This window comes from Brachionichthys hirsutus, chromosome 4 (genome assembly GCF_040956055.1).
Source record: "Brachionichthys hirsutus isolate HB-005 chromosome 4, CSIRO-AGI_Bhir_v1, whole genome shotgun sequence".
NCBI lineage: Eukaryota > Metazoa > Chordata > Actinopteri > Lophiiformes > Brachionichthyidae > Brachionichthys > Brachionichthys hirsutus.
In genome coordinates, this window is record NC_090900.1 from 1,271,908 (window position 1) to 1,298,504 (window position 26,597).

General features: G+C 47.4%; 1 protein-coding gene across 1 annotated transcript; it reads left to right on the forward strand.

Moving 5' to 3' along the window:
- The first annotated feature begins 3,285 nt into the window (after positions 1-3,285).
- fam189a2 (family with sequence similarity 189 member A2) lies at positions 3,286-23,143 on the forward strand. Its single transcript, XM_068738436.1, has 11 exons — positions 3,286-4,076; positions 7,221-7,277; positions 12,694-12,804; positions 14,668-14,787; positions 14,994-15,101; positions 15,633-15,766; positions 15,989-16,124; positions 18,374-18,443; positions 20,283-20,447; positions 22,024-22,352; positions 22,613-23,143. The coding sequence occupies exons 1-11, from the start codon at positions 3,816-3,818 to the stop codon at positions 22,952-22,954; spliced, it is 1,833 nt and encodes a 610-aa protein (XP_068594537.1). The 5' UTR covers positions 3,286-3,815; the 3' UTR covers positions 22,955-23,143.
- The last annotated feature ends 3,454 nt before the right edge of the window (positions 23,144-26,597 follow it).

Consider the following 26,597-nt stretch of genomic DNA (forward strand, 5'->3'; position numbering starts at 1 on the left):
ACGAGAACTTTCAGCCTCATTTTCTGATGACTGAGTCCAACATGCAAAACAAAAACTGAAGAAAAAGACCTCTGCAAACTTAAGTAAGTCTTTTTCAGACTTTTTCTCAAGGAGCCCATTAAAACCCAAAATTCTTATTCAGCATTATTTACCATTTACTGTATTTTATTAAATATCCTCATTGAAATATCTTCCTTCTTAGGACCAGTTGAATCAATGGCTGGCGGACGTTTAGTCCCAGAGGAGACTTTGGAAGACTTCAAGTCAGTCATGAGTCCTGTACTGTAATGACGCACAGACTGCACGCGTCTGTGCGTCTTGAAGGTCTCGGCCCCGTGATGGGTTAGTTTGTGCAGATCGAAGAGTTTGAGCGGTACTTCCCGACCACAAAAGACCGACGGACTGCAAAAGAATGGAGCCGCGACCCATTTGTGAACAAACCTGGTGACTCGAGCCTGTCCTGCTTCCATTTCTAACTTCCTGTCTTTGTGAAGCAGGATTTTCTGCAGTGACCGTAACCAAACTACAGAACAGGCTGGACGTACGGGACACACTTCTGGTGTCATTGTCTCCTGTTACCCCTCAATGGGACACACTTCTGGTGTCATTGTCTCCCGTTACCCCTCGATGGGACACACTTCTGGTCTCATTGTCTCCTGTTACCCCTCGATGGGACACACTTCTGGTCTCATTGTCTCCTGTTACCCCTCGATGGGACACACTTCGGGTGTCATTGTCTCCCGTTACCCCTCGATGGGACACACTTCTGGTCTCATTGTCTCCTGTTACCCCTCGATGGGACACACTTTGGCTGTCGTTGTCTCCCGTTACCCCTCGATGGGACACACTTCAGCTGTCATTGTCTCCCGTTACCCCTCAATGGGACACACTTCTGGTCTCATTGTCTCCTGTTACACCTCAATGGGACACACTTCTGGTCTCATTGTCTCCCGTTACCCCTCAATGGGACACACTTTGGCTGTCATTGTCTCCCGTTACCCCTCAATGGGACACACTTTGGCTGTCATTGTCTCCCGTTACTCCTCGATGGGACACACTTCTGGTCTCATTGTCTCCCGTTACCCCTTGATGGGACACACTTCTGGTGTCCTGTCTCCCGTTACCCCTCGATGGGACCGTCTCGTGGCAGAGAAACAAGCTCAGGGCTCCCACTAACTTGATTGATTGTTCACCTCGTTATAAATGATCGGGTATTTCTCCTACGTTGATTGTGAGTCGCTATATTTCAAAATAAACCTCATCGGCGCAGTCACTTGAAGTTTTTTATTATAATTATTTCTTATTAGGAAGGATTTTTGTATACAGAGATGTTGATTATTAATTTATGAACAAAATGTTGTTTATTGTCTGTTGATGTAAACTTGCATTTGACGTAAGAATCGTTGTCCTGTAACAGCTCTTTCACCTTTTCACAAGTGAGTCCGGCAGATGTTCAACTGGCCATTGATGGACTCTCCTCGAGCGCTAGTGCTGGTCCTGATGGTATTGAAGCCAAATTTATTAAATTTGCTTCTCATATTCTTTCGTTTCCCTTGGCCGATCTTTTTAATTTATCTTTTTCCTCTTGTGAGGTACCTTGTGACTGGAAATGTGCGAGAGTGATTCCCCTACACAAGGGGGGAGACCCTGGGAAACTCAGCAATTATAGACCTATATCTATTATTAATAGCATTGTTAAAGTCTTTGAAAAACTTATTTTCAATCAGCTCTCGGATTATTTATTTGAAAATAATATTCTATCTTCCGTTCAATCAGGTTTTAGACCGTTCTTTTCTACGTCCTCTGCTCTACTCAAGTTTACCAATGATATTTTCACAGGCTTCGATAACAGCTGTCTTACTGGTGCTTTATCTATTGACCTTACAAAGGCTTTTGATATGGTTGATCATTATCTTTTATTGGACAAATTGCATTCGATCGGTCTTGATAGGTTTTCGCTTCTTTGGTTTAATTCATATCTCCATCACCGTCAACAATGCGTCTTATTTAAAAACTATCACTCGAATTTTCGAGCTATAGATAGGGGTGTGCCCCAGGGCTCCTCTCTTGGTCCTCTATTATTTTCGATCTTTATTAATGATCTTCCCCTTTCCTGCGCAGACTGTAATATCCAACTCTATGCTGACGACACTATTATTTACTGCACAAAAGATAACATTAAGGATATTCAGCACTCACTCCAGATTGATTTTGATAGAGTACAGTTATGGCTTCATGCCAATAAACTTCTTCTCAATAAATCAAAATCTCATTCTATGTTATTCAATAAAAACGTCAATAGTACACCACTTAATCTCGTGTTTATAGATAAAACAGCTGTTGTATCAGTTGAGCATTTTAAATATCTAGGTCTGTGGTTGGACCCCACACTTTCATTTAACTCTCACTTGCTCTATGTTAATAATAAAATCGCCTATCGTTTGAAATTGCTCTATCAGTCAATTCATTGTTTTAGTTTTTCTGTCAGGAAGAAAATTGTTACACAACTGCTACTACCTATATTAGATTTCTGTGATATTATTTATCAAAACACTACAGCTACAATTCTGAAGTCACTTACTGTTACATATAATAGTCTGTGTAGATTCATTCTCCGCTGCCCTTTTAGAACCCACCACTGTTTGCTTTATCAACAACTGTCCTGCTTACTCCGCCCTGCAGACGACAGTTTCACTGGTTATTGTTTATTTTTAAATGCATTAACCTCAGTTATCCGGATTACTTGAAACAGTATTTCATTTATTTTCACTCTTCCTATAGTTTACGTCATGCTGACCAAACCTTTTTTGTTGTTCCGAGGATAAAGAAGGAAATAGGGAAATTCGCATTCCATTTCAAAGCTCCTGCAGATTGGAACAGTCTTCCATCCTCCATCCGCTCTATAAGGTCTTATAATATGTTTAAAAATGCCCTATTTTTACATTTTCAAAATGTTTGTAACTGCTTTTAATTTTAATTTTGTGTTGCTATCTTATTTTCTCATGTTATAACTGCAATTTTAGTTTATTATTACTATTTTGACAGAGCTACGTGTGAATGTTTGTATGTGTGCAGTTTGAGTGTGGATGTGTGTTTGAGTGTAAAAAGAGAGTATTTTTTTTTTGTTGTTGTTGAGGTTGTTCTTTCATGTTTGCACTGCTGTTATTTCTGTCTATGTTTTGTTTTGATTTAGGACCCCCTTGAAAACGAGATGGTTTCATCTCAAGGGGTTTTATCCTTTCAAATAAATAAATAAATAAATAAATAAACGTAAGACCAGTGGGATGATTTATTATTAGACGACGCCAGGACGGCTGCGTCAATAACGATTATCGAGCGAATGAGGGCCGGTCCGTGAAAATATTGTCTCAATGAAACCGGGCCGTGGAGCAAAAGAGGTTGGGGACCGCTGGTCAATGGTACCTCAGTGTCTGACACACGACACTGAGGTACTATTGGTACATTACAGGACATGAGAATACACGTTTGTATTTTATTCCAGGACATGAGAATACACGTTTGTATTTTATTCCAGGACATGAGAATACACGTTTGTATTTTATTCCAGGACGTGAGAATACACGTTTGTATTTTATTCCAGGACGTGAGAATACACGTTCGTATTTTATTCCAGGACGGTGTCCCCCTCCAGTCCTGTCCCACACGACCCCTCCCTCCCCGTCCGGACTTCCCGAGCCCGCAGCCCAACTATGTGAAAGTGGATCCGAGCCCTGCAGCCCTGCAGCCCGGCTCGGGTTATTTAAAACCCTCCTCCATCATGGCGGGGACGGTCTGAAGGACTCCGGCCTGTCGACATGTCGCTCCCGGTGCTGCTGCCGGGCTCTTGCTGTCCTGTCAACGCGGCTCCGCAGCTCGGCCGAGCCCGCGGCTTGTCCGCCTCCTCCAGGATGGCGGGCGGCGGGTCGCGGCTGCTGCTGCCGCGGCGGCCGCTGCTCTCCCTGGGCTTGTTGCAGCTGCTGCTCGGCGGCTCCATGGTGGCTCTGTCCTTCGGAGCGGTGTCCCTCAGCAGCTCGACCTCCATCAGAAACTCCTGCCCGTTCTGGGCGGGCTCCTCGGTAAGTCCGCCGCCGCGGAACCGATCCGGCACACGGTTCAGCCCCGCGGAGAGAAATGGGGTTTATTTCCATATTTACCAACGGGAGAAACCGGATGTGACGACAGAACAGAGCTGTCAACACGGAGCGGACCCGCGGCAGTACTTTTACAGTACTGTGAGTACTGTGCGGGTTGGGATGGAGGCCTGCGCTTCATCTGGGACGTCCAGATGATTATAGATTATAGATTATAGAACCTTTATTCTGCAGCTGCCTCTGTTTACCAGCAGCAGCAGTGTGTGATCAGATCAGAGAAAATAAAATAAAATAAACGCTACAAGAGATTGTATCGTACATATTATACTCTTTATCCACAAAGTATTGCAGTTCACAAACGCACATGAAATATCTGTAAAGGTTTTTGTCAAAATAGCAAACAGATGCTGCAGGACAGCGTCCCTCATTTCTGTCTCATGCTGCAGGACAGCGTCCCTCATGTCTGTCTCAAACAGATGCTGCAGGACAGCGTCCCTCATTTCTGTCTCAAACAGATGCTGCAGGACAGCGTCCCTCATTTCTGTCTCAAACAGATGCTGCAGGACAGCGTCCCTCATTTCTGTCTCAACCAGATGCTGCAGGACAGCGTCCCTCATTTCTGTCTCAAACAGATGCTGCAGGACAGCGTCCCTCATTTCTGTCTCACACAGATGCTGCAGGACAGCGTCCCTCATTTCTGTCTCACACAGATGCTGCAGGACAGCGTCCCTCATTTCTGTCTCAAACAGATGCTGCAGGACAGCGTCCCTCATTTCTGTCTCACACAGATGCTGCAGGACAGCGTCCCTCATTTCGGTCTCAGATGCTGCAGGACAGCGTCCCTCATTTCTGTCTCAGATGCTGCAGGACAGCGTCCCTCATGTCTGTCTCAAACAGATGCTGCAGGACAGCGTCCCTCATTCCTGTCTCAAACAGACGCTGCAGGACAGCGTCCCTCATTTCTGTCTCAAACAGATGCTGCAGGACAGCGTCCCTCATTTCTGTCTCACACAGATGCTGCAGGACAGCGTCCCTCATTTCTGTCTCAAACAGATGCTGCAGGACCGCGTCCCTCATTTCTGTCTCAAACGGATGTTGCAGGACAGCCTCCCTCATTTCTGTCTCAAACGGATGTTGCAGGACCGCGTCCCTCATTTCTGTCTCAAACGGATGTTGCAGGACAGCGTCCCTCATTTCTGTCTCAAACAGATGCTGCAGGACAGCGTCCCTCATTTCTGTCTCAAACAGATGCTGCAGGACCGCGTCCCTCATTTCTGTCTCAAACGGATGTTGCAGGACAGCGTCCCTCATTTCTGTCTCAAACAGATGCTGCAGGACCGCGTCCCTCATTTCTGTCTCAAACGGATGTTGCAGGACAGCGTCCCTCATTTCTGTCTCAAACAGATGCTGCAGGACAGCGTCCCTCATTTCTGTCTCAAACAGATGCTGCAGGGCCGCGTCCCTCATTTCTGTCTCAAACGGATGTTGCAGGACAGCGTCCCTCATTTCTGTCTCAAACAGATGCTGCAGGACAGCGTCCCTCATTTCTGTCTCAAACGGATGCTGCAGGACAGCGTCCCTCATTTCTGTCTCAAACAGATGCTGCAGGACAGCGTCCCTCATTTCTGTCTCAAACAGATGCTGCAGGACAGCGTCCCTCATTTCTGTCTCAAGCAGATGCTGCAGGACAGCGTCCCTCATTTCTGTCTCACACAGATGCTGCAGGACAGCGTCCCTCATTTCTGTCTCAAACAGATGCTGCAGGACCGCGTCCCTCATTTCTGTCTCAAACGGATGTTGCAGGACAGCGTCCCTCATTTCTGTCTCAAACAGATGCTGCAGGACCGCGTCCCTCATTTCTGTCTCAAACGGATGTTGCAGGACAGCGTCCCTCATTTCTGTCTCAAACAGATGCTGCAGGACAGCGTCCCTCATTTCTGTCTCAAACAGATGCTGCAGGACCGCGTCCCTCATTTCTGTCTCAAACGGATGTTGCAGGACAGCGTCCCTCATTTCTGTCTCAAGCAGATGCTGCAGGACAGCGTCCCTCATTTCTGTCTCAAACAGATGCTGCAGGACCGCGTCCCTCATTTCTGTCTCAAACGGATGTTGCAGGACAGCGTCCCTCATTTCTGTCTCAAACAGATGCTGCAGGACAGCGTCCCTCATTTCTGTCTCAAGCAGATGCTGCAGGACAGCGTCCCTCATTTCTGTCTCAAACAGATGCTGCAGGACCGCGTCCCTCATTTCTGTCTCAAACGGATGTTGCAGGACAGCGTCCCTCATTTCTGTCTCAAGCAGATGCTGCAGGACAGCGTCCCTCATTCCTGTCTCAAACAGATGCTGCAGGACAGCGTCCCTCATTTCTGTCTCAAACAGACGCTGCAGGACAGCGTCCCTCATTTCTGTCTCAAACAGATGCTGCAGGACAGCGTCCCTCATTTCTGTCTCAAACAGACGCTGCAGGACAGAGTCCCTCATTTCTGTCTCAAACAGATGCTGCAGGACCGCGTCCCTCATTTCTGTCTCAAACGGATGTTGCAGGACAGCGTCCCTCATTTCTGTCTCAAGCAGATGCTGCAGGACAGCGTCCCTCATTCCTGTCTCAAACAGATGCTGCAGGACAGCGTCCCTCATTTCTGTCTCAAACAGACGCTGCAGGACAGCGTCCCTCATTTCTGTCTCAAACAGATGCTGCAGGACAGCGTCCCTCATTTCTGTCTCACACAGATGCTGCAGGACAGCGTCCCTCATTTCTGTCTCACACAGATGCTGCAGGACAGCGTCCCTCATTTCTGTCTCAAACAGATGCTGCAGGACAGCGTCCCTTGATCAGGAATCAGAATCACCAGAATAGTGTAGGAACGTGGGAACGTGGGTTTTTCATAATACGGGACCTTTAAAGCAAAATACTACATTTAGGGCCCAATTCTGATTCAAATATATATAAATAAAGTTTTGCATTCAAATGACCGCGTTAACGCACCACAGACTCAGGACGGCCGAGCGAGCCCACGGAACCCGCTCGGATGTTCCTGGCTCCCGTTCAGCTCAGGAGCATGGGGGTGTTCCCGGGGCTGCTCTGGGGAGGGGCCGATCTCACCGCGGCGTTCTTGTCGTGTGTTTCAGGTCATCCTGTCGGGCGTCGTCGGACTAACGACCTGGAGGAGACCCATGCTGCTGCTGGTGAGAACGCTGCGCTGACTCCAGGCTTGCGTTCAGTCCACTCAGTGTTCATAGACGTCTCTGATATCGACTCCCACCTGTAGGCAGGTGTGACATTATGTTGTGGGTCCATGCAGGTAACGCATAGTCTAAAATAGAATGATCATGAACAGAATTAGATCATATATAGATATATATTCTTCTGTCACAAATTTCTATGCAAAGCGTGTACATTTGACTCCACCTGTACCTTATAGTGCGGTGGCTTAGGACCAGATTTGAGTAAAATGGGGACACGGTGGATAAAAGCACCAATTTTTTTTTATGTGCTCTACATCACCATAGCTTTCAATTTTTGGTGGGAGCCGCCTCGTCAAGATGGCGGATGGCGGCCATATTGGATTTCCGCCGTGTAAAATCTGTAAATGCCAATATCTCGGCTTCCAAGCCACTTAGAAGGTCAATCTTGGTGTCAAAGTATACATTTTCTGAGTCAGGGAATGCATTAAAGCTATTGAGAATACCACTAGATGATTATTTCTGCAGAGGTCAAATAAATTATGTTCATTCTGGCAATGTATGCATCGTTTTCAACTCGATTCCTAAGCAGCTGGACATAAATGGATGACATGCATGGATTGAACTTGATTTGCTTCACTTTTTAGCATAAAGTATTATTACATGTATAATCAAATTATCTGTTAGACCGTGCTTGTTTTCAGACCCAAATGCACGACACAGTGATCAGGGACCGCACACACTCCATTCACGAGCCCATCAAAACGAACTCACTGCCTCTCTTTAGATGCCCAACACCCAAGATCAAGACCAAGCAGGCAGGGCAGATATCAATATTGAAGGATGATGAGGCACTCTTCTCCCAATTATATACAGCCATGCAACACAGAGAGGGGGACATGAGCACCTTCTTTAAGCACGAAAACCATCCAAACCCTCCCTCTCTATCTGACAGAGGGAAACTACGGCTGGGAAAGAAGTCAGATCTGCTAATTGTTCTGACACAGAAGACACAACAGGAAACTCCAGGTACTCTGGATGTCAAAGTACTCGACGGTGCCGCTGTTGTGCACTTCCTGTCCACTACCAACATTACCACATTCGACGAATATGCCAGTTGTGTCTTTGTTCCTGTTCCCCACATCATGAAGCACTTGGAGACCTCCAAAAGCGTTGACGTGGTTTGGGACACTTACATCACCAGCAGCATAAAAGAGTCAATAAGGGAGAAGCGAGGCAAAGGGATACGACGGAAGGTGGCTGGTCAGAACAAGCTGCCAGGGAATTGGCCAGATTTCCTGCGTGACCCGATGAACAAGCAGGAACTCTTCACCTTCCTCTCCATGAAGATTGCATCCACTGGGAATCTGTCAATGAAGCAAGGACAGAGTTGTTCTGCCAGAAGAACAGAACGATGGAACACAGGATTCAATGCTGCAGCACTTGAAGCGAGTTGCCTACCAGTCTGGGATCTGGGCAACATCTGAACTGGCCCAGCAGCCACACCCAATCCAGACGGTTGTGGATGGACATTGAATGGAGACAGCCAGGTCTGGCTTCCAGTGTGGAGCATTCTACCAATGGCTCCAAAAGCCTGCGCTGAACTGATCAAATGTGGCTGTGGTGCAAGGTGCTCATGTAGGAAGGCACACTGGAAATGCACAGAGCTTTGCAGTTGCAAATGTGACATATAATGTTATGGTTCCTGACCCTTGCCTGTCTCACGACTCAGATATTTGCTCTGCCCCTTCTGTACCTCACCTTTTATAATTAAATCCCCTCCAGGTTTTGAACTGTTCCACTGCCTCCTGTGTCGCGCATTTGGGTCTGAAAACAAGCACGGTCTAACACAGGGGTCGGGAACCTTTTTGGCTGAGAGAGCCATGAACACCACATATTATTAAATGTCATTCCGTGAGAGCCATAAAATATGTTTAAAACTAAATACAAGTCTCTGAATTCTTTTGAATAACATTGTTATGCTGTTGCTAATCAATGATGGATATTTCTTACCATTAATGCGACTTCTGGTGCTGCGTGGTTTTGCTGATGGCTTCGTGACTACAAAGTGAAAAGTACGATTCTCCTCGTCTTTTTTTCTTTCAGCCATCTTCTAAAATTAGCGAGCCGACAACGCAATTAAAACAAGGGAAGTTTACTTCCTGATCTCACAACCGGCCGTTGTGCGGACCCTTTTGCAGGTGCGCACATCGACCGCTATTTTCGACAGCAAAATGCAGCAACCCCACTTGAACAGTGTCTCTGCCTCATCTGCGTTGCCTAGGCGATAGATAGATAGATAGATAGACACAACAACTGGTTTGACTGTTTTTGAACGCAGATCGACCCGCTATCAATCGGCGTTTGTCCCTTTCCCAGTGAGCAGAACGCCGTATATAAACCGGACTTCCTCTGATCACTGCCTCATAGCGAACCGGCTTTCTAGTCGCCGGTTTGCGCAAAGGAGTGTAACGAAAAAATATTTTTTATAATTGAACATTTGTCCGCGAGCCAGGTGCAGCCATCAAAAGAGCCAGAGGTTCCTGACCCCTGGCCTAACAGATAATTTGATTATATATGTAATAATACTTTATGCTAAAAAGTGAAGCAAATCAAGTTCAATTCATGTATGTCATTCATTTATGTCCAGCTGCTTAGGAATCGAGTTGAAAATGATGCATACATTGCCAGAATGAACATAATTTATTTGACCTCTGCAGAAATAATCATCTAGTGGTATTCTCAATAGCTTTAATGCATTCCCTGACTCAGAAAATGTATACTTTGACACCAAGATTGACCTTCTAAGTGGCTTGGAAGCCGAGATATTGGCATTTACAGATTTTACACGGCGGAAATCCAATATGGCCGCCATCCGCCATCTTGATGAGGCGGCTCCCACCAAAAATTGAAAGCTATGGTGATGTAGAGCACATAAAAAAAATTTGGTGCTTTTATCTGCCGTGTCCCCATAATTTTGCTAAGCCGCCGGACTATTAGGGTTTACAGCGTGTACATTTGACTCCACCTGTACCTTAGGGTTTACAGCGTGTACATTTGACTCCACCTGTACCTTAGGGTTTACAGCATGTACATTTGACTCCACCTGTAGCAGTACCTTAGGGTTTACAGCATGTACATTTGACTCCACCTGTACCAGTACCTTAGGGTTTACAGCATGTACATTTGACTCCACCAGTACCAGAACCTTAGGGTTTACAGCGTGTACATTTGACTCCCTGTACCTTAGGGTTTACAGCGTGTACATTTGACTCCACCAGTACCAGAACCTTAGGGTTTACAGCGTGTACATTTGACTCCACCTGTACCTTAGGGTTTACAGCATGTACATTTGACTCCCTGTACCTTAGGGTTTACAGCATGTACATTTGACTCCCTGTACCTTAGGGTTTACAGCATGTACATTTGACTCCACCTGTACCTTAGGGTTTACAGCGTGTACATTTGACTCCACCTGTACCTTAGGGTTTACAGCATGTACATTTGACTACACCAGTACCTTAGGGTTTACAGCATGTACATTTGACTCCCTGTACCTTAGGGTTTACAGCATGTACATTTGACTCCACCGGTACCAGTACCTTAGGGTTTACAGCGTGTACATTTGACTCCCTGTACCTTAGGGTTTACAGCGTGTACATTTGACTCCCTGTACCTTAGGGTTTACAGCGTGTACATTTGACTCCCTGTACCTTAGGGTTTACAGCGTGTACATTTGACTCCCTGTACCTTAGGGTTTACAGCGTGTACATTTGACTCCCTGTACCTTAGGGTTTACAGCGTGTACATTTGACTCCCTGTACCTTAGGGTTTACAGCGTGTACATTTGACTCCACCTGTACCTTAGGGTTTACAGCATGTACATTTGACTCCACCTGTACCTTAGGGTTTACAGCATGTACATTTGACTCCCTGTACCTTAGGGTTTACAGCGTGTACATTTGACTCCCTGTACCTTAGGGTTTACAGCAGGCATGGGCAAACCCAGGCCCGGGGGCCATATGCGGCCCGTTGGTCTTTTTAATCCGGCCCGCCAAACTTGTCCAAATTATATCATTAAATAAAGTTTTATTATAATTAAACCTCATACATTTGACCTTTTCCCTGTAATGCTACCTGTAAAAGGCCAAATCCTTTAATGCAATAGCTTTCATGTGTCATTTATATTAGCTCACACAAATACTTCATCCATCTGTTCTTGGTCCGGCCCCTCTGTCAAATTTTACAACCTATTGTGGCCCGCGAGTCAAAATGTTTGCCCTCCCCTGGTTTACAGCATGTACATTTGACTCCACCTGTACCAGTTGACAGAATTAAATGAGCATTGAGCATTGCCCTTGAGCAAGGCACCGGAGCTTTCGTGCGGCGTGTAGGGCGCTGCCCATCGCGCCGTTACTTGCGTGTCTACAGGACCTTTGTGAGTGTTTATGTAAACTTTGGTTAAATCTCTGCTTTGTTAGTTCTCTCCATTTTTAAACGTCGCCGCTCTGCTTTTATTTCTTCTTCTTCTCCTCTCGCCCGGCTCGCCCCGCCGGGACTCGCCCCAGCAAGCCGACCTCCGAGTCGACTGGTGCAGCTTTACTTCCTGCTCAGTCCTCTGCATTTATCCGGGCTCTGAGGCTGCGTTGAAACGTGACGGGAATCATTCTGATGTTTAAGTCAGGCTGGAATGGAGGGTAATACAAATCTGGAGACGGGAGAGAGTGATCAGGTTATTGATCACAGCAGCCGTCTATCGGCAGAGACCGGCGCTGAATCGCTGAGTCGTGGCGCTCAGGCGTCCTGGAAAACACAGATTCCCTTTCAAATGAATCAGCCAATCATGACGTGTTTGATTAGTGGGTTGGCTTGAATGCTGGCAGCACGGCTCTAGCCCTCGGCACGCCGCCGCCCCCTGGGCTGCGTCTCGTTCTCACACCCTGGTGATGTTTCTGTTCTATTGGTGAAGCATTTCCCCGCCGTGACTGGACACACCACCGCCCTGTCGCTGCCGGGGCTACGCCTGATACGCACAGCACATTGCAGCGCGTTCTATTTCACGTCGGCAGGTGGAGAGTTGTGTTTAATCTGTTACTCTCTCATTGCGATACACACATGCTGCTCGTTTGAACACAAAGGTCAAAGGTTCTGTATCTCCTGTACAGTAGCACAACACTCAGGGTGTGTATCGTATCTCCATGACGATACGCTTCTGTCCTGCTGCCGGTGCTGAAAGGAGAGCAACAGTAAATTCAGAAGTCGGTTCAGTGAATTACCAGGAAATAGAATCAGGCCTTATTAAATATTCCCTTCAGTAATTGATCCGTACCTCGATTACCTGCATTTATTCAGTGTTGCTTCTCCCACAGGGTCCGACCCACAATAATCCGCCTCCCCTTCCCTGTTCCTACGTTTCCAGGTCAACGTGTTTGTCCTGCTGTCTGTGGTGTGTGTCCTCCTGAATCTGGCTGGCTTCATCCTGTGCTGCCAGGGAGCCCAGCTGGTTTCCAGTATGACCAGCTGCCAGCTGGTGAGGCTCTTACTGGTATCATCTGAAGAGCTTCTGGATTCTCTGTCTGGGAACGTCACGATGCTTCCTGCTGTGATGTTTCCCACGTTAAAACAGTCACTGGAGACAAATCGAGACGAGGCCTGGGAAGTTCTTACTGGTTCTCAACATTAACCTTTCACACACATTTTACAGCCACCTTGATGATTTACAAGGAAGAGACGATTAGGATTCATCAGAGTTGATTTCAAACACCAGACAGAACACCTTACTTTACCACCAGGGTGGCGCAGTGGTTAGTGCTGTTGTCTCACAGTAAGAAGGTCACAGGTTCTATTCCAGCTTGGGCCCTTTCTGTGAGGAGTTTGCATCATTAACTTTTATGGTTAAATAAAGGTTAAATTCATTAATCTAATTAATCTATTTTTTAATCTTGCTGAAAAATTGCTGAGAAAAGGCCTCAACTTGAGGTATATTTATTTAAATTCATTACATTATCGTGGCAGATAAAAAAAAAAGATTTATTACGAAGTAGTTTTATAAAGTTTTTTATTGTTTTTAACAGACTTGAACAGATTCAGACATTTACATTCTGCTGTATCTGCGACTCGTCCTCAGTGCCGCCTGCAATGTTTAGTTTCCACCACCAGGGGGAGTATTGCTGAGTTCTGTTGTCAACCTCCAAATAATTAGAAAATAAAATAAAGCATCAGCATAAAGCATAAAGTGCTGCAAGTTAACATATCAAAAATCAGTAAAAACTATTTTGTGATCAATACAAGTATTGAACACTGAACTTGTTGCTTTTCCTCTGCTTCAGTTAATATAAAATAACACAGACCCATCAATCACAGCGCTCTAAGTTAGCACATCAACAATAACATTGTTCATCATCACAGAATAAAGTGCTGAACTAATCAATCAATCAATCAATCAATCACTTCAGGCTACAGAGGACATGGACGCTACTCTGACCAGACGCGGGGTGTCTCCTCCAGCTTAGCTTGGTGAAGAGCTTTGCTAAGGCTAGCTAAATTGCTAGGTTAGCAGTGCTAACGTTAGCTGTGGCTACACTCGCAACTGGGTGCTTTGCGTTCCTCACCTTGTCCCGCCCACCTACAATGGGAGCCTATCAGCTTGTGCTAAACAAGCCCAAACACAATGACAGCCAATCAATATTTCACCACCAAAAACTCGAGCACAAAAAGCTCAACGCATAAAAACGGGTTTTGTAAAAAGGCAATACAGAAACAGTAAAGTTAGAGATTAGATTAGTCGAAAAGTCGAACTGCCAACCGGAGCATCGGTCGTAAGTGGACGGCTACCCGTAGCCGACCTCTCGTTCCCAGGTCGCCGGCGGCATGCTGGTGTTACATGAAGGGTCAGTAGGAGGCGAATTGATTGATGGCGTCATTGTGATGAGCTAAATGCAAACATTACAAGCTTAATTATTATGAGAAAAAAAAGGTTTAGTTTAGTTTAATAGTAAGATTTGACAATTATATTATTATTTGCAGTATTTGTGTAAGCTTCATTGTGCCTGTGTGTGTGTGTGTGTGTGTGTGTGTGTGTGTGTGTGTGTCTGTGCGTGTGTGTGCCTGTGTCTGTGTCTGTGTGTGTGTGTCTGTGTGTGTGTGTGTGTGCGTGTGTGTCTGTGCGTGTGTGTGCCTGTGTGTCTGTGTGCGTGTGCGTGTGCGTGTGTCTGTGTGTGTCTGTGTGTGTGTCTGTGTGTCTGTGTGTCTGTGTGTCTGTCTGTGTGTCTGTGTGTCTGTGTGTCTGTGTCTGTGTGTCTGTGTGTCTGTGTCTGTGTGTCTGTGTGTCTGTCTGTGTGTGTCTGTGTGTGTCTGTGTGTGTGTGTGTCTGTGTGTCTGTGTGTGTGTCCAGAGTGAGACTGGAGACGTGTGCTACTGCTGCTCCCTCTCCCCCCCCTCTAAATGCCCCGAGGACGAGCTGCTGGAGCTCCACCCCGCTCACTCCTGCAGCACCATGAGGATCCTCCTGAAGGTAGAACCAAAAAGCCCGAGCGCCTGTCCCTGTTCCATCATTGCTGAAATTCTTTTTTCGTTCTTGCTGACACAGCCAATGAAGAATCGGCTGGTCGGTGACGGTAACGGTAACGGTTGGCTCCGGGACAACTGAAACGCATTAGAGCAGCTGTTAAACGCACCTTGATCTGCTGTTTGAACTGACTGGTTCTTTCTCCCCCCCAGAAAGTGTTGTTTGCGCTGTGCGCTCTGAATGCTCTGACCACAGCCGTGTGCCTGATGGCCGCCGCCCTGAGGTACCTGCAGATCTTCAGTGCGAGAGCGCCTTGCCTGGTATGCTCACACCTACTACGGGTTGGTGCTCCACGGTGCGCTGGTGACGCCTCCGGGGTGTACCCTGCCGTTTCAGTTCTTGGTCATGCACCTGTCTCATAATGGTTCCCACGTTGTCACTTCGGCTGCTACCTCGGGCAGGTCTCTCTTGTAACAGACTTCTAATCTCAGCAGGACTTCCTGGTTAAATAAGGGCTAAATAAAATATAAATGTCTGCTGTTCAGATGACAGATCTGTTCCCAGCAGATCCAGATAAGGTCGTTTTACCAGATCTGAACAGGAGATCAGAGATAATGAGGCTTGAATTGGAAGCATCTCCCCTGATCATTTAGACGTGCTTATCATCCATGTCCAGGATGTTTCAGTTTCTTGCTGTTTCCTAAAGTCTTTTCTAATAAGAAGCAGAGAACTGTTTAATTTTGAGAGCCTCTGTGTCAGTCTCCTGTCCACACGCATCCAGACTGCTACCACACGCGTGATCCAGCAGCGGGACGCAACGTGTGATGTCACCTGTCCCTGCTCTCTGATAGGATGAGCCCAGGGCCATGGTGGAAGAGAGGGAGGAGCCCGCACCGGTCCCAGATCCAGACGAGTTTGTGGAACCGGCTCCTCCCCCCTCCTATTTCTCTACCTTCTACTCATACACACCACGCCTGGCCCGACGGTAACACGCACACACACACACACACACACACACACACTCTGTGCATTGTTACGGTCCTGACACGCCACAGAATGCTCTCAAATACAATAGATCAATTGGTTTCACTGTAGCGCAGTGGGTAGTGCTGTTGCTTCACAGCAAGAAGGTTCCGGGTTAAATTCCATGGATGGATGGATGGTACTGCTGCTTAAAACCAGTGCACCTGTTGTGTGACTGTTTCAGGATGCTTGGGGACAGTGTGATTCCCCTCCCTCATATTTACGGTGCCCGGATCAAAGGGGTGGAGGTCTTCTGCCCGTTGGACCCCCCACCCCCATATGAGGTTATTGCTGGGAGCTCCACCAATGCAGTCACACAGGTAGAGTGAACTCTGGCATAACATTATTATTCAAATTGCATTTTTGTAAGATGTGAAAATTTTTACCTGTAAGGTGTGTTTACTGTAGCGTGTTTACTGTAGCGTGTTTACTGTAACCTGTTTACTGTAGCATGTTTACTGTAGCATGTTTACTGTAGCGTGTTTACTGTAACCTGTTTACTGTATCCTGTTTACTGTAACCTGTTTACTGTATCCTGTTTACTGTAACGTGTTTACTGTAGCGTGTTTACTGTATCGTGTTTACTGTATCCTGTTTACTGTAACGTGTTTACTGTAGCGTGTTTACTGTAAGGTGTTTACTGTAACGTGTTTCCTGTAGCGTGTTTACTGTAAGGTGTTTACTGTAGCGTGTTTACTGTATCCTGTTTACTGTAACCTGTTTACTGTAGCGTGTTTACTGTAGCGTGTTTACTGTAGCGTGTTTACTGTAACGTGTTTACTGTAACCTGTTTACTGTAGCGTGTTTACTGTAGCGTGTTTACTGTAGCGTGTTTACTGTATCGTGTTTACTGTAGCATGTTTACTGTAACCTGTTTACTGTAACCTGTTTACTGTAGCATGTTTACTGTAGCGTGTTTACTGTAGCGTGTTTACTGTAGCGTGTTTACTGTATCGTGTTTACTGTAACCTGTTTACTGTAGCGTGTTTACTGTAGCGTGTTTCCTGTAACCTGTTTACTGTAGCGTGTTTACTGTAGCGTGTTTCCTGTAGCGTGTTTACTGTATCGTGTTTACTGTAGCGTGTTTCCTGTAACCTGTTTACTGTAGCGTGTTTACTGTAGCGTGTTTCCTGTAGCGTGTTTACTGTATCGTGTTTACTGTAACCTGTTTACTGTAGCGTGTTTACTGTAACGTGTTTACTGTAGCGTGTTTACTGTAACCTGTTTACTATAGCGTGTTTACTATAGCGTGTTTCCTGTAGCGTGTTTACTGTAGCGTGTTTCCTGTAGCGTGTTTCCTGTAGCGTGTTTACTGTAACGTGTTTACTGTAACGTGTTTCCTGTAGTGTGTTTCCTGTAACCTGTTTACTGTAACCTGTTTCCTGTAGCGTGTTTACTGTTACGTGTTTCCTGTAACGTGTTTACTGTCGCGTGTTTCCTGTAGCGTGTTTACTGTAACGTGTTTCCTGTAACGTGTTTCGTGTAGCGTGTTTACTGTAACGTGTTTCCTGTAACGTGTTTCCTGTAGCGTGTTTACTGTTACGTGTTTCCTGTAAGGTGTTTCCTGTAGCGTGTTTACTGTAACGTGTTTCCTGTAGCGTGTTTCCTGTAGCGTGTTTCCTGTAGCGTGTTTACTGTCGCGTGTTTCCTGTAGCGTGTTTCCTGTAGCGTGTTTACTGTAACGTGTTTACTGTAGCGTGTTTCCTGTAGCGTGTTTACTGTAACGTGTTTCCTGTAGCGTATTTCCTGTAGCGTGTTTCCTGTAACGTGTTTCCTGTAACGTGTTTCCTTTAGCGTGTTTCCTGTAACGTGTTTCCTGTAATGTGTTTCCTGTAGCGTGTTTCCTGTAGCGTGTTTACTGTAACGTGTTTCCTGTAGCGTGTTTACTGTAACGTGTTTCCTGTAGCGTGTTTACTGTAACGTGTTTCCTGTAGCGTGTTTACTGTAGTGTGTTTACTGTCGCGTGTTTCCTGTAGCGTGTTTACTGTCGCGTGTTTCCTGTAGCGTGTTTACTGTAGCGTGTTTCCTGTAGCGTGTTTCCTGTAACGTGTTTCCTGTAGCGTGTTTACTGTAACGTGTTTCCTGTAGCGTGTTTACTGTAACGTGTTTACTGTAGCGTGTTTACTGTAACGTGTTTACTGTAGCGTGTTTCCTGTAGCGTGTTTCCTGTAACGTGTTTCCTGTAGCGTGTTTACTGTAACGTGTTTCCTGTAACGTGTTTCCTGTAGCGTGTTTACTGTAACGTGTTTCCTGTAACGTGTTTACTGTAGCGTGTTTACTGTAACGTGTTTCCTGTAGCGTGTTTACTGTAGCGTGTTTACTGTCGCGTGTTTCCTGTAGCGTGTTTACTGTAACCTGTTTACGGTCTCATATTCCTTTACTTGCATGTTCTTGCAAGTTTGTCTTTCCACCTCAGAAGTATCCATCAGCATCACCATGGTTACCGTGCTTTGACTCGACCACCGTTCTGATGCAGGAGCGCATGCTGCATGATGATTAGCGATTCGGCTGCAGATCAGGCTTTTCTATTTCCTGCAGCAATGCCATTGTGGGTTTGTGTTTATTTCAGCACGTCGAGGTTGCACTGACTGAGGTGACGACGGACCCCACTGCCCCCCCGCCGGGAGCCTCTGTTCTAGGTAGGATCAATCGATTTGCTGATCAGCTAGAAGATAATGCTGTTGAGTGTCGACACATGAAATCACCAAGCTCTCTGCTGCATAAATGTAGTTAAATGCTGAAGTTACAAGAAGGCACGGCTCAGCTAATCTGCTCATAGTTGTGTAACATCAAACGTGAGACATCAGTCAGCCAGATGAAAGCGGTGTGTCATCATGTTGTTGCTTCTTGTTTTCCTGTGAGCTCACAGAGACTGCTACTTCTACTACTACTACTACTGCTACTAAAACTTCTACTGCTACTGCTACTAAAACCTCTACTCATACTGCTACTAAAACTTCTACTTCTACTGCTGCTACTTCTACTGCTGCTACTCCTACTGCTGCTACTGCTACTACTACTCCTACTGTTACTTCTACTCCTACTGCTGCTACTACTGCTGCTACTGCTACTTCTGCTGCTGCTACTCCTACTACTGCCAATCCTACTGTTACTTCTACTCCTACTGCTGCTACTGCTACTTCTGCTGCTGCTACTGCTAATCCTACTGTTACTTCTACTCTTACTGCTGCTACTGCTACTTCTGCTGCTGCTACTGCTAATCCTACTGTTACTTCTACTCCTACTGCTACTTCTGCTGCTGCTACTGCTAATCCTACTGTTACTTCTACTCCTACTGCTGCTACTGCTACTTCTGCTGCTGCTACTGCTACTCCTACTGTTACTTCTACTCCTACTGTTACTTCTACTCCTACTGCTGCTACTGCTACTACTACTCCTACTGTTACTTCGACTCCTACTGCTACTTCTACTCCTACTGCAACTTCTACTGCTACTACTGCTGCTACTGCTACTACTACTCCTACTGTTACTTCTACTCCTACTGCTGCTACTGCTGCTGCTACTGCTACTTCTACTGCTACTGCTACTGCTACTGCTACTTCTACTGCTACTTCTGCTGCTACTACTTGTACTTCTACTGCTGCTACTGCGACTTCTACTGCTGCTGCTGCTGCTACTACTACTGCTGCTACTGCTACTACTACTCCTACTGTTACTTCTACTCTTACTGCTGCTACTGCTACTTCTGCTGCTGCTACTGCTAATCCTACTGTTACTTCTACTCCTACTGCTACTTCTGCTGCTGCTACTGCTAATCCTACTGTTACTTCTACTCCTACTGCTGCTACTGCTACTTCTGCTGCTGCTACTGCTACACCTACTGTTACTTCTACTCCTACTGTTACTTCTACTCCTACTGTTACTTCGACTCCTACTGCTACTTCTACTCCTGCTGCTACTGCAACTTCTACTGCTACTACTACTGCTGCTACTCCTACTGCTGCTACTGCTACTGCTACTGCTGCTGCTACTGCTACTTCTACTGCTACTTCTGCTGCTACTACTTGTACTTCTACTGCTGCTACTGCGACTTCTACTGCTGCTGCTACTACTACTGCTGCTACTGCTACTACTACTCCTACTGTTACTTCTACTTCTGCTGCTGCTACTCCTACTGTTACTTCTACTCCTGCTACTGCTACTTCTACTGCTGCTACTACTACTCCTACTGTTACTTCTACTCCTGCTACTGCTACTTCTACTGCTGCTGCTACTACTTGTACTCCTACTGTTACTTTTACTCCTACTGCTGCTGCTGCTACTTCTACTGCTACTGCTGCTGCCACTACTTGTACTCCTACTGCTGCCACTACTGCTGCTACTCCTACTACTGCTACTGCTACTACTTGTACTCCTACTGCTGCTACTACTGCTGCTACTCCTACTACTGCTACTGCTACTCCTACTGCTGCTGCTACTAATTACATCCGGGTCCATTCTTTTATTTTCAACCTCAGACACGAGTCCTCAAATAGCATCGGCATCACCAGCTGTCCTGCCTCAGGCCAAGTCTCCTCCGCGTCCCCCTCGGCATCGTCACGCTCCGGCTCTGATTCCATGGAAACAAGCAAGGCTCCACCGCTCCAGCAGCGACCCGATGCTGATGAACATCGCTGCGAAAGGTTTGGCCTCTTTTTCATCCATCCATCCATCTTCCACCGCTTGCCCGGGGACGGGTTGTGGAGGCAGGGATTTCCAGACTTCCCTCTCCCCGGCCACCTCCTTCAGAGGCGTTCCCAGACCAGCTGAGAGACATTGTCTCTCCAGCGTGTCCTAGTGTCCCGGGGGCATCTGGAATAGATGCCCCCGCCACCTCAGCTGACTCCTCTCGATGTGCAAGAGCAGCGGCTCTACTCCAAGCTCCTCCTGCTGCGTTTGCTGCAGGTCCCGAGTGGAGTGGACCTGCTGCGTTTGCTTCAGGTCCCGAGTGGAGTGGACCTGCTGTCTTTGCTTCAGGTCCCGAGTGGAGTGGACCTGCTTTCTTTGTTGCAGGTCCCGAGTGGAGTGGACCTGCTGCGTTTGCTTCAGGTCCCGAGTGGAGTGGACCTGCTTTCTTTGTTGCAGGTCCCGAGTGGAGTGGACCTGCTGTCTTTGTTGCAGGTCCCGAGTGGAGTGGACCTGCTGCGTTTGCTTCAGGTCCCGAGTGGAGTGGACCTGCTGTCTTTGCTTCAGGTCCCGAGTGGAGTGGACCTGCTGCGTTTGCTGCAGGTCCCGAGTGGAGTGGACCTGCTGTCTTTGCTTCAGGTCCCGAGTGGAGTGGACCTGCTGCGTTTGCTTCAGGTCCCGAGTGGAGTGGACCTGCTGTCTTTGCTGCAGGTCCCGAGTGGAGTGGACCTGCTGTCTTTGCTTCAGGTCCCGAGTGGAGTGGACCTGCTTTCTTTGTTGCAGGTCCCGAGTGGAGTGGACCTGCTGTCTTTGCTTCAGGTCCCGAGTGGAGTGGACCTGCTGTCTTTGCTTCAGGTCCCGAGTGGAGTGGACCTGCTTTCTTTGTTGCAGGTCCCGAGTGGAGTGGACCTGCTGTCTTTGTTGCAGGTCCCGAGTGGAGTGGACCTGCTGCGTTTGCTTCAGGTCCCGAGTGGAGTGGACCTGCTGCGTTTGCTGCAGGTCCCGAGTGGAGTGGACCTGCTGTCTTTGCTTCAGGTCCCGAGTGGAGTGGACCTGCTGTCTTTGCTGCAGGTCCCGAGTGGAGTGGACCTGCTGTCTTTGCTTCAGGTCCCGAGTGGAGTGGACCTGCTGTCTTTGCTGCAGGTCCCGAGTGGAGTGGACCTGCAGTTTGGAGGTGTTAACATAACACAAATCTAATTAAGTAACTAAATCAAAAGTAATCTTCATGAGGTTTGTCAGTAATTGAGGTTTGGAATAAAGAAGATCCAGATTATATTAGACCCTCCCCATTGATTGGGGGGTCGTTTACTGGCGGTGGCAGTTTGAATGGTGATTGGTTCACCGGGCTCGGAGACACCAGTCCAGGCTACAGGACTAGGGTAACTGGACTAGGGTAACTGGACTAGGGTAACTGGTCCGGAGCGTTGCAGAGAACCATGATCCCCAGTGTCCTCTTGTTTAGTAGATCTGGACTCAAACTGGAAATGAATCATTGGATTTATGTTTTCTAAATATTAAAAATGTGACATTACTCTGATTACTCTATTACTCTGGTTATCTGTGGGCCCCCCTTCCCTCCCTCGTCTGCTGCAGTGCAGAGCAGCAGTGATGCTCCTTCTCCTCAGACCACCGATTCCTCCACACAGACATCACAGCCAGCACTGGCTGCCCATATCCAAGGTCCGGTTACACTGCGGCGGAGCGGCAGCAGCAGGAGGCCCCGCCGGCCCCGGCCCTCCTCCATGGTGGACTACCAGAGCTACCGACACACGCAGCAGCTGGTCAGGAAGATCCTGGAGCAGCCAGACGCCCGGGGCCTGACCCCCGAGGTCCAGGAGCTGGTGGATAGCATACGGAATGTCCTGCAGTCAGACCAGGAGCACATGGAGGAGGCGGTGCGCTGTGCCAGCTACATCGAGCAGGTACGAGGTCACAGCAGAGTTCATAGCAGGTAGGAGACGTGACCGGTAAGAGACTGCAGCAGGTTAGCGTTTACAAGCGGTACGAGATCAAGTAGGAGTTCAATAATCTACTAAATGCTTGTCTATAAAATGACTGACCGGAGCACCAGACACCGCATCGAGCCGGTCCGGCCTTTATGGGGAGCAGCTTCTGTCTCCAAGAGCGTGCAGGAACATTAGAAAGTCACAAACTGACCCAGAGGTATTCTGTTTGCTTCCAGGTTTTCACTGACTCAGATGCTGGTCCCAGTCAGCCTAAACTGGGCCAGGAGGAGCAGCAGCAGGAGCAGCAGGAGCAGCAGCCAGCAGGCGCCTCCTCCCAGACTCTCCCTCGGCCCCTCAGGAGAAGGCCGGGCCTGCTGCACCTCCAGAGCTGTGGGGACCTGAGCTCCTTCACCTGTGCTGCCATTGAGTTCCCAGAATACCGAGGGAACATAAGTAATGCGGGGTCGAGGGAGGGGTCAACAAGGGGCTCCAGACCTGTTTCTAGAGCAGCATCCAGGCTGGATCGTCCTGAACGACCTCACAGTCTGATTGGGGTCTTCAGGGAGACAGTGCTTTGAGGGGAACCAGTGAAGTATGTGGGGGGGGGGTTCATATCAACCACTGAGGATGATGTGTGTGTGAGTGCAGTTTTCTTCTACTGCTAATACTGCTGGATATATTACTGGGTACCTTGTATCGAGACAGAGCGCCCATGTTCGGTTTGGTTTCAAAGCATTTAAGGTTGTACTAAATAAAAAGCTGTTCTAATCCACTAAATAGACGTTCCCGACAGTTGAACAAAATGTTGCACATATTTATTAGCGTATTACTAAACCCTATTTGATACAAGCAGAAACAATCATTTGTATTGATACAATTGTGAGACCACGTTCACATTTCTCTGCGCCTTATATAGTAAAAGTGAAATACATGCGATCAAATTTAGATGATTAAATGTTCACACTCAAGAAACAACATTAGATGAATTTAAAATTCACATTTCTGGAACCATTTCAAACCAGTTCAGCCAACCAGGATGAAAATCATCACAAGCACGACATTCTTTTACACACCCAGCCAGCAAGTCTTTTATTGTTGTAAATACTGGTACAAACATTCTGGCTCTGGTACAGAACTGCAGATCCGATAGCTCAAACATCACGGAAAAGGCTAGCAAGGAAATCAACGTTGCTGCTGCTTCACAGAAAAGGTACTTTCTGACATTTAGAGTTTATATTTCAGCTACATTCAAAATGAGCGCTCTAATAAATACTTGCTTCCCACCACCGTCGGCTTCCGCATGCCACACTGAAGCCCCCGACGGACGGCAGGGGGGGGGGTATGTCCTCTCGCTGTGTACAAGTACACAGTATTCTGCTCACTTTAAGACGCTTCACGTCGCTTTCTAGTCACTAGTCGTCCCAACCCAAACACACAAAACCAGAAGCAGTATATACCTTTATAGTTTTCTATATATTTGATCTCTACGTGTGTTTGATGTAGCCCGCTGGTTTTTGTTTGAACATGGAGTACACTGGTTGTAATCACACACACACACACACACACTCTAGAAGTGATGCGCTTAATGGTGAGACTCCAGAGGAGCCCAGCCGGACCGAGTCCTCTTCCGGTCGGTGCAGCAGTAAGGCCGAGCTGCACGGCGAGGACGAGCAACAGTCATGGTGCGGTGGAGGCGGAGACATTCTCAGAGGAGCGAGGAGGCGAGAGGATTCGCAATCTGGAAATTCACATTCAATATCCGGCCTTCTTCCTCGAGCATCTTCGACGGTCACACCTAAGATCATGCGAGTCAAGAATCGGGCATGGAAACCTCCACTGTCGGTCAGTTTAGTGGAGGAAACGCTGAGACATCTCCAGCTGATCCACTGGAGCTTCCTGGGAGGGTTTCCTCTCACCTCACCCGATGAGTGCTAGTGTTTGTTGGAGGATGCTGGTCCTTAATGTGATCATGTTTGGGATCCGCTTCTGGTAAAATAAATAAATGACCCATTTCAAAAGGTGCTTGTGTGTGTTCACATTCCCTCAGACGTGACTGAACAGGTGAGCAGGAGGTGGAGTCTGAGCGCTATGACAAGGGGAGCGCAACCGAGATGGACGGATGCAGAGAGGCAACATTTAGCGGTAACACTGCCGTTCAAAAAGAATACAAATTAAAGCCGAGGCCCTCGCCGGCCGACAGGCTGTTGAGCTGACCCGCTGACGCACGCCGCTTTTGTCCTGAGTGCTTCACAAGTGTTTAGATTTGAGCTGCATGAGTAGCTCACAGTTAGGTCAAATCGTTATTTGGATTATATGGCCATCTGCCATCAGGAGTTTTTAAGTTTCAATCCAATATGGCTGCCTTCCTGTGTGTCTGGGGGCGTGGCCATAATAAAAAATTTTTTTGCCCTGACATGACGCATGTCTGTACCGAATTTCGTGGCTGTCCGACAAAGTTGGCGTCGGACCCCTCCCCATAGGATGGGTTGCCATCGCCATGGCAACAGCGTAAAAACAACAACATGGTTACGATCGTGTTTTTTGATCGGGACCACATGAGGGAATTTTCTGGAAAATTTCAATCATTTCTGGCAAACTATTTTTTTACTTCCCATTCAATTTTTGTTCTTGTTCTGTAGGGGGCGCTGTAAGGCCGATTGTCAAAGTTTCCCTTTTAAAGTGTCCAGGTAGGAAGGGTCAATAAGTGTTTAAAATCTGGTTTTGATTGGAGTGTGTGTGTGCAAACGCTGACTCTGCAGTTTTTAAGTTTCAATCCAATATGGCCGCCTTCCTGTGTGTCTAGGGGCGTGGCCATAAAAAAAATTCTTTTTGCCCTGACATGACGCATGTCTGTACCGAATTTTGTGGCTGTCCGACAAAGTTGGCGTCGGACCCCTCCCCACAGGAGGGTTTGCCATCGCCATGGCAACAGCGTAAAAACAACAACATGGTTACGATTGTGTTTTTTGATCGGGACCACATGAGGGAATTTTCTGGAAAATTTACAGTTACAAACACGGTTGACTCGCCACACTCGTCAACTCGTGTTTGAGGATCTCTGTGTGTGTGCGTGTGTGTGTGCTGTTGAGTGTCGGTGTGTGTGTGCGTGAGTGTGTTGGTCGTCCTCATGGCAATGTTGGATGCCGAGGGTCGTCAACTTGTCGTCTTCTGCGTTGCAAAAGCAATAGCCCCTTACGCCTAGGATAGGCGCTCGGGCCTGATAAACGCTTCTGTGCATCAACACACAATCAATCACCCTGAAACATTCAGACGAGAAAAACATGACCGGAAAAAAAGCGTCGTTTTTAACACAACAAGCACAAACAGCCTTCACAAGAGGAAACCCACAACCGGTTAACGTCGCGGGACAGAACCGGGAGGACCCAGGAGGACTTTGGTGGATATTAAATTCTCTTGTGAACAATTCCTGCTGCTTCAGTGTGACTGATTATATTTTAAGTGTGTTGCAGCTCTCAGCCAATCACAAACGCTGTTATTAAATTATACTACGTGTAAAAAGGAATGTGATTGGAAGAGGTCTTTGGTGATCAATGATCTGCTACTGAAACATTGACTGAGTTATTTTATATGTACTGTGTGTGACGAGGAGGACCGGCTGTCACTCTCTCTCTTTAGAGCGTGTGTAGCGAACGCCGTGAGGAGTCCAGCGCAGAATGAAGCACGCCCCGTCCCCCGAGAGTCAGCATCACATAAATACATAAAGAAACGAGTCAAAGGAATCCACGAGTCAGTGAAATAGCAGCGCGGCCAAAAAGCACGGTCCAGGTGCTGCAGCAGGTGTAGACGTCCTAATTCTACCGTCAGCTAGAGCACGCGCACACACACGCACACACACGCGCACACACACACACACACACACGCACACACACACAGACACCTACACACACACACACACACACACACACACACACAGACACACACACACACACACACACACACACACCTACACACACACACACGCACACAGACACACACACAGACACACACACACACAGACACACACACACACACACACACACCTACACACACAGACACACACACCTACACACACCTACACACACACACACCTACACACACGCACACACACACACACACAGATGGGCAGGTTGGGTCTCTGCTAGCGACGCTTGAAGACCAGGCTGAGAACAATGCAGCAGGAAACTCTCTGGTCCAGCAGGTGTGGATCGATGGGTGCAGGAT